General features: G+C 31.2%; 2 protein-coding genes across 7 annotated transcripts in view; one reads left to right on the top strand and one right to left on the bottom strand.

Moving 5' to 3' along the window:
- The window catches only part of LOC122637310 (protein Fe65 homolog), a 108117-nt gene extending 103412 nt beyond the window's left edge, over positions 1-4705 (bottom strand). For all 5 annotated transcript variants that reach the window (XR_006329217.1, XR_006329218.1, XM_043829336.1 and 2 more), the window contains exon 1: positions 4647-4705. Coding sequence is in view for 1 of the 5 variants with exons in the window: in XM_043829339.1 (XP_043685274.1) it covers positions 4647-4689 (43 nt within the window). In the remaining 4 variants the exon portion in view is untranslated. The remainder of the gene's footprint in view (positions 1-4646) is intronic.
- Positions 4706-5526: 821 nt separating this feature from the next.
- Positions 5527-8960, top strand: part of LOC122637315 (cytochrome P450 6a2-like) — a 10573-nt gene continuing 7139 nt past the window's right edge. The window contains exon 1 of one of the 2 annotated variants that reach the window (XM_043829349.1): positions 5527-6290. In XM_043829349.1, the coding sequence (XP_043685284.1) occupies positions 5688-6290 (603 nt within the window). In that variant the 5' untranslated portion in view covers positions 5527-5687. The remainder of the gene's footprint in view (positions 6291-8960) is intronic. The other variant, XM_043829348.1, reaches the window with a different exon arrangement.

Below are 8960 nucleotides of genomic sequence, written 5' to 3'. Positions count from 1 at the left end.
AATAACGGGTTACACACGAAAACGACTGTAATTCGGAAACAAGATCGTATCGTATGTATATTCGTGTGAACCTTTTGTTTTTCTTATTTCAATCTATTAAATCTATCTCAGAAATTATGACTAAGATTTCGAACGAATTCGATCGAAATTTATTTGATATTTTTTTCCTTTACGACGATATATGAAATCGTTCCGTTGGATAAAAATAATAAAAACACTTTGCTTCTATTGGCGAGAAAATAGGTGTTTGAGAGGATGGGTTCGAAGAAATCTAACGAGATATGTCGATCATTCGAATCGAATGAAAATAATTCAAGGATAGGTTAAATAATTGAACGGATTTCCATAGTACATCCTGTAATACCACTTGGGAACGATGTTCTCAAGCTGTTCGAGGAGCGTCAGGTGGTTTCTAAACCACGATAGAATCGATAGAAACGAGGCTTAATGACAAACGGAGTGGATCGATATGTCTGTTCACTACGTTCAGAACAACGTCCATCTTGGACGTATTCTGACGTGTCTATAACCTAGAATTCTATTGGTGATGTTTGATAGAAACTTGGAAAAGTTCTTTTTAACAAAAAGAAAAGTAAAGAAAAAAAATAAATATAAAGATAGAAATAAAAGATCGAAGGAAAGAATGAAAACTAATCGAATTTTTTAGTCGAGTCCTTCTTACAAATATTTTTCCATCTTCTATGTTGTTTAATTTGTTGATAACAAAATGAAAAGACAAGAAAAGAAATTAAAAAAAAAAAAAAAAAAAAAAATAGAAAGAAAAACAAGAACATTCAAGGTTGGGCAAAAGTTTAATTAAAATTATGAAACAAAAACTTCAAGAAAATTTAGTTAAAAATTATTTCGAAATTCTGTAGTGAAAAATTAAGCAAAGTTTACGTAAGAATTAGTTGAAAATTGTGGATCCAAAGTTGAATATAGTTTACCTGAAAATTAATTAAAAATTCAGAGACAAAAGTCGTACAAAGTTTAGTCAAAAATTGAGAACTAAAATTTTAATAAAAAATTTAAATGAAATTTAATTAAAAAATTAGAGGGGGGAAGCAGCGAGACCAGAAAACGTTTGATTAAAAATTTTTTACGATTTCAAAATAGAACAGAACAAAGAAAAAAAAAGAGAGAGAGAGAGAAGAAAATGAAGAAAAGAAATTAAAGTTAGTCTAAAAATGGAGGACACGATCTTTAAAAATTATTTAAGGGTTAAACTTTTTGGCACATCTTGTAACTCTTTGGCCCATCTCTAGCCGACCATCACTACTGTATTACACTTGGATGAGATCGTTAAGAGTAGTGAGATATTCGTATCACGTTTTGAAGGTCTATCCTATCAAAGAGTTCGAAGAATTGAAATTCCGTAAAGATGGCGTCTTAGTTCATTCCCTTGAGAAAATTTCTCATGAATTCGTTTCCAGTGGATTTATCAAAGCTAAGTTTCTTAGCTCTACGTATAATCTGTAATGAAATACGAATCGAATGTATTCTCATCTCTCGAATGGTAATAGGAAACTAGAAAAGAAAAAAGAAAGAAAGAATTATTTTCCAAAATAATTTCTTATTCTAAAATTTCTCTGTCGATCGATTGGATCTTAAATAAGATATAACAGAAAAGAAATTTATCAAAATCGTTAAACGCTTAAGAAAAAAATTGTTCGTCGTGTTTTGTGACGATTGTGAGAAAAAAAGAAAAAAAAAGAAAAAAATTAAAAAAGTAATAAAAAGTAAAAAAGAAATGATATATCTCTGAGTAATGTAACTTTTCTAATCGCTCGAAGTCGATCAGATTGAAAATTGAAGCGTTGTTTTTATTAATTTTGAAACTAATTGTTTTAACTAAAGAATATATATGTATATGTCTGTGTATGTATGTTTGTGTCTTTACATACATATATATATATATATATATACATATATATGTATTTAGATAGTAATTAGAAAATAGATTAGATTAGAATAGAAAAAAGTTAATTTTCATAAATTTTGCGTATTAAAATTCTTACGATTACCGTAATTGTTTCTAACGAACCAAATCGATTAGATTAGACGCATCGAAAATAGAACACAAATAAAAGTAATGAACGTAAAGTCGTAAAAAATTAATTAGAAATATTATCAGATCTCAAAATGATGAAAAAAAGATGTTCATAATGTAGATCGATGTTTCGTAATCGCCAGTTCGATTGAGGTAAATCGAAAAACTGAAATTAAAAAAAAAAAAAAGAAAAATAAAAAAATAAAGTATGGAAAAGAAAAGAAAAATAAAAAAAAAAGAATGGAACAGAACGTCTGAAACAGAAAGCAATCCGAATATTTTGTAACTTTCGTTTCCGAATATTAAAAAGAAAAAAAAGAAAAGAAAAGAAAAGAAAAAATTTATCAAAAAAAATAAACAAAATGAACAAAGAAAGAAAAAGAATTAACTCCAACGTGCATAAGATATATTTATCGTTAAGAATTAAAATCAATCATTAAATAATAAAATTACAAATAGATCGAAGAAAAGAAAAAAAGAAAATAGATTTCTAATTCTAATCGCGTTTCTAAGTAAGAGTTAATTCATCATATCGTACTGCGTTTTCAACGCCTAAACTTCGATAATATCAAAATCGAGGCTGAAGCATGATCGATTACTTCGCTATGTAGAGGCACAATAAGAGAGAGAGAGAGACAGAGAGAGAAGAGAGAGAAGAGAGAGAGAGAGAGAGAGAGAGAGAGAGAGAGAGAGAGAGAGAGAGAGAGAGAGAGAGAGAGAGAGAGAGATGGAGTCATGTATCCAGGCTAAACAGCCCATTTGCCTAGCACAATAGAACCAATGTCGCTGAGGGCTCAACTTAATTATCAAAGGCTCCTGCTACTGGCAGAAAGCAAAAAGGGTGTTATACATGAAAAAGGAAGAGAGAGACAAAGATGGAGAGAGAGAGAGAGAGAGAGAGAGAGAGAGAGAGAGAGAGAGAGAGAGAGAGAGAGAGAGAGAGAGAGAGAGAGAGAGAGAGAGAGAGAGAAATGTGTGTGTGTGTGTGAAGTAGAAAGAGAGAAGGAGAAAAATTGAAATATAAATGAAATAGGAAAAGAGAGTGAGAAAGAGAAAAATATATGAAACAGAAAGGGGGAGAGAGAGAAAGAGAGAGAGAAAGAAAAAGAGAGAAATATATATATATATATATTTATTTATATATATATTTGAAACAGTATATTTGAAATGAAACAAATATAATTGAAATATATATATATATATATATATATAAAATAAAATAAAGAGTGAGAGAAAAAGAGGGAGAAATATATATAAAATAAAAAGAAAGAAAGACAGAGAAAGAAAAAGAAAAATACATATGTATAGAAAGAGAATAAAGGAAATATTTATAAAACAGAAAAAGATACATCCACACACACATACACACACACACAAAGATATAAATAATAAAGAGAGAGAGAGAAAGAGAGAGAGAGAGAGAGAGAGAGAGAGAGAGAGAAAATTATGAGAAATATACATTAAACAGAAATAGAATAAAAAAAAGAAAAAGAGTATTACATCAGATCAAGAGTATTAATCAAAAAAATAAATAAAAGTAAATGTAATAAATAAAAAGTAAAATGAACAAGAGAGAAAAAAAGAAAAAGAAGGAAGAAAACGGAAATGCAAATAAAAAAAAATTTTAATACGTAAATTACACGATTTTTTTCTATCGGCATATATCTAATTTATTTTTTCGAACATGATTAATAATTTATACATAGATATATATATATACGTATATACTCCTCTCTCTCTCTCTCTTCTCGTCTTACCTCTTACCTCTCTCTCTCTCTTTCTCTCTCTCTCTCTCTCTCTCTCTCTCTCTCTCTCTCTCTCTCTCACTCTTTCTCTCTCTTTATAAAGGTAACTCGTCTAATTTTAATCGAGGAAGATATCGCTGACATAATTATTGATTTGATACGTCGTTACGTTAATTATCAACGATTATTACATGATCGGGGTCTGGTGGATCGTTACTGTCACGCAAACGAATACGTCGTCATGCGATTTTCTAACGATTTACGAACGAACGCTATTTTTTGTATCTTCTCTCTCTCTCTCTCTCTCTCTCTCTCTCTCTTTTTTTTTTGTTTTCGTCTCACAAGAAAATAAAATTAAACGGACGAGACGATCAAAAATCAAAAATCGAGACAACAAACAATGACCTGTGTTAATCTTTACTATAACTGAAAAAACATTTTGTTAATATTAAAAAGAAATAGTTAAATAAAATGAAAAAAAAAAAAAAAAAAAAAAAAAACATGAGAGAGAAAAATGAGAGAAATTTTTTTAACACTGGTGTTTATCAATTTTTAACGTTATTATTATTATAATTAATTTTTTTTTAATATTAAGAAAAAAAAGTAGTCAAATAGAATGAATAAAAAGAGAGTGGAAAAAATTGGTCTAATAAAATCAAAAAATTTCAGAAAAATAATTTAAAAAAAAAATTGTGAAATAATTTAACAAGAATTCTCTCTCTCTCTCTCTCTCTCTCTCTCTCTCTATCTCTCTGCCTCTATCTATCAATCTATTTATTTATCTATCTATCTATCTATCTATCTGTCTTTATTTATCCTAAAAACATTATTTTCAAAAAAGACCAACTCACCAAAGCTTTCATAAAGTTCAGCAGCTCGATATAACGACTGCATTAGACGAATGATGGATCTGCAAAAAAAAAAAAAAGAAAAAGAAAAAGAGAATTAAAAAAAGAAAATCCAATCAGTATTCATTCGCAAAAAAAAAAAAGAAAATAAATTTTAAAAAAATTCACCCTGTACATGCTGATGAGAAACAAAGAATAAAAAAAAAAAAAAAAAAAGGAAACAAGAACTATCTAATGGTTCAATCCGCAACATTGACAACAACATCGATAACTAACAAAAAGTATACTTGTAATATCGCATGTCACTGCGTCTTCTCTAATCTTTCTACTCTCTAATTCTATTACATAACATCATGATTAGAGTACTTTATCAATCTCCTTCTCTTCCTCCTTCTACATCTACTAACACTACTACAACACTACTATTACTACTACTACTACTACTACTACTACTTGTCGTGTTGTTAAATATGTAATATTGTGTAATATGTAATGATATGTAAATTACAACAGAGCTAGCTGATACAATTAAAATAAGACGTGTATCACGGTACAAAGTAAGTATGAAAACAACAAAAAAAGATGATCGATCTAATCGTTCTACCTTATCATCTCTCTCTCTCTCTCTCTCTCTCTCTCTCTCTCTCTCTCTTTCTCTCTCTCTCTCTCTCTCTCTTCCAATCTATTAACTTCCTACTTCCACCATTTAAGAAACGCTATAATTTCATTACGACATATCCCCCACCAAAGGTCACTACTATTTTTACGTCGACAACTCGACCGAACGAAATTACGTCTTCCTTCTAATCGCACCAACATATAATACATTACGTGCAATAAAATATTATCTATCCACAGCTGCATTAATGTTGAACAGTATCGAGAAAAGTTTCAACGAGAGCTGACCGATTCTTGCATTCGTTCGAAAAGGATTGTCCAACGCGTGTGAACGAGGTTCAACAGTAACCTATACCGAATTCGATCAACTGTAATTGGGATTTCGTTTGGACAGCGAATAATTAACTGATTGATAAAAATAAAATCATGAGTTTGTTAATGTTGGGCCTGATACTATGCGGAATATTGGCACTGTACATTTATTGGCGTAGGACATCTAATTATTGGACCAGACAAGGTATACCAGAAGCACCGTATTCCTTACCACTCGTTGGTCACCTGTTGCCACTGTTATTATTGCAAAAAAATATTTCGCAATTGGTACTGGCTTGGTACGAACGTTACAAGAACGATAGTATGGTTGGTTATTACGATGGTATGGTACCAGGATTAATGGTACAGGACCCTGAATTAGTAAAGACGGTATTGCAAACGAGTTTCTCGAACTTTCACGAGAACGCGATGAAGATAGACCAAGAGGTGGATCCGTTGATGGCAAAGAATCCATTCTTCACGAAGGGCGAGGAATGGTTGGTAGGAAGGAAAAGATTGACCTATGCGTTCTCCAGCATGCGATTGAAAATATTGTCGGAGACCGTACGCAAAGTCTGCAAAAAGTTTGAAGATTATTTGCACAGGAAGATCGAGGAGAATCAAAGGATCGAATTCGAGACTAAGGATCTATTAAGTAGATTTACAGGTGAGGTAGTCGCCAACGCAGGATTCGGTATCGAAGGATTTTGTTTCGAGGATAATTACAATCCGCAATCGTTCCACGAGATCGGTAAGAAGATATTCCAGACTACTTGGTTTCACGGTACATTGCAATCAATAATGTTCTTCCTGCCGTTTCTAAACAATTATTTAAAAATACGATTGATACCGAAGGATATCGATCATTTCTTCAGAACGATCGTTAAACAGGTAATAGAGAAAAGACGAGAGGAGACTGAAAAACGTAACGATTTCTTTCAATTAATGGCTGACCTTGAAAAAAGCGAGGGTCAGAAGTTCGACGAGGAATCATTGGCGGCACATGCACTCTCGTTCTTCTTCGATGGTTACGAAACATCAGCATCGACCTTGAGCTTTATCTGTTTCGAATTGTCCATACATAACGAAATACAAGAAAAATTGAGGAACGAGATCAAAAACGTATTGGCTAAACATAAAGGAGAGATTACTTACGATTCCTTGAAAGATATGACGTATATGGATCAAGTGATAAGTGAATCTCAGAGAATGCATACATTGTTGGATATAATGGGAAGAATGTGTACCAATACTATGGAATTGAAAGGTAACGATGGTCTAACTTGCAAAGTGGAACCAGGTACTAAAATAATTATACCGATTCAATCGATGCAAAGAGATCCAAGGTATTGGACCAATCCGGAAGCATTTGATCCAGATCGATGGAACGAAGAAAGGAAGGGATCCATCAACAAATATTGCTTTTTACCGTTCGGTGAAGGTCCAAGAATTTGTGTTGGCCTTAGGATGGGATTGTTACAGGTCAAAGCTGCCATTGCGACCCTGTTAATGAAATATAGAATAGAACGAAATTCTAGGACCACTTATCCAGTTAAAATCAGTGTTTTGGGTGTACTGTCGACACCTACAGACGGACTCTGGGTTTATCTGAAACGTCTCTGAAGTAAATCCAAACTAAACCGCAGACGAAATTTAAACGGAACCAGGACACAACCAGGACCCAACCAGAAAGAAACTCCAAATTGACGATACTATCCACACGCAAATTCTCAGATCCTTAAACTTCTATCGAAATAGTTGATTATATTAGTTTTTAATTTCGTTGGAAATATGTTACGAAAGAGTCATCTTTTGTTTTATTAATTAATATTATTCTAAGATAATATCGGCAATAATTATTTAACGATACTTGATCAGAAAGAATTTTCTTTCTTTCTTTCTTGCTTTCTTTTTTTTTCTATTTTTTTTTTTTTTTCATTAAAAAAATGTTTGTTCCCTTTTCCCTTTATTATCTGCGATGTTAACTAATCAATCATGCAGAAATACAGATAATTTTCGAATTGTTTCTCTTTAATCACACGTTCTTATCACAATTCTAACGAAATTATTCATATAGCAATTTTCCAAAAAAAAAAAAAAAAAATAATAAAAAAATGGCCTACTATCAGAAGTCGACAGTTACAGAGAACAACGAATGGTTTTTATTGAACGAAGAAAATTATCAAGATCTACGGAATACAAAACGGGATTGCAGTCGTGTTCAGCGTATTAACGAAATATACCCAGTGATCCATAAACTCGAATCGGATTAGTTTCGTCCTTTGTCCTATATTCCTACCTAACGATCCTGATTAATTCCTGATAAAACAAAATTCATAAGGAATTCTCTTCTCGACCAAAAATACTTACATCCTCTTACGTTATTATTACTATTGAACAAAAAAAAAAAAAAAATAATAATCGTTCCGTCGATTAACAAATTTTTAAATACGAAAATTAACATTTCAATAATAATTATTAATTCGCAAACTTTTGATTCGATCGAACGAAATATATATTTTTAATTCTTTCTTAGAAAATTTTTGCACACCTTTTGTTTTACATCGATTAAATCGTAAATGAAAAGCAAAAAATATATATATATATATATATATATATATATATATATATATATACATTCACGATAATAATTTCTGATGCAATAATAATTATACAAGTGATCGACTATTAAAGAAACTATATAAAGACCGATATTGAAATAAATATAGATGATATACGAAATGAAAAAAATAAATAAATAAAAAAGTATACTAAATATATAAGATGAGAGATACAAACAAACATCTAAACATTCTAGCCAGAAAATAGATAATAAAAGGAATGTAAATTTATTCTAATGATATCACATGTCAATTCGTTTGAAATTTATTACAATCACTCATCCTCCTCGTGCTAGATAACGTTATATAAATTGCAACCGCGAGGGAATCGATGCAATTAAAATTAAATGCGTCATCGTTCACGACTCAGTATTAGCAAAAAGAAAAGAAAAGAAAAGAAAAGAAACGAAAAGAAAAGAAAAAAGATATGATCGCCCTTATCGTTTTATCATCTCTCTCTTTATCAGTAGTTTTCTTTTTCTATTTATTCATCTTAACTGTGCACTTATCAATTGTGACAACTTCATTATCACTTATCACCCAGAGGTCATTTCTATTCCACACGATAACAGATGTGAATAACAGTACATCTTCAATTACGACACAAACCTACAAAGTATAACGCTTACGCACACACGGTATATCACCACTTTGGATAAACGTTCAACAGTATCAGACGAAATCACGACAAGAATGATTCTCTCGCAGATTCGCTTGAAACATAGTGCACGCACGTGTGAACGGTGAGACGCGGCTTAAAACTAGA

The sequence above is a fragment of the Vespula pensylvanica genome, chromosome 25 (genome assembly GCF_014466175.1).
Source record: "Vespula pensylvanica isolate Volc-1 chromosome 25, ASM1446617v1, whole genome shotgun sequence".
Classification (NCBI taxonomy): domain Eukaryota; kingdom Metazoa; phylum Arthropoda; class Insecta; order Hymenoptera; family Vespidae; genus Vespula; species Vespula pensylvanica.
Note: the sequence above shows the minus strand (reverse complement) of the source record. Positions and strands in the feature narration are given on the sequence as shown.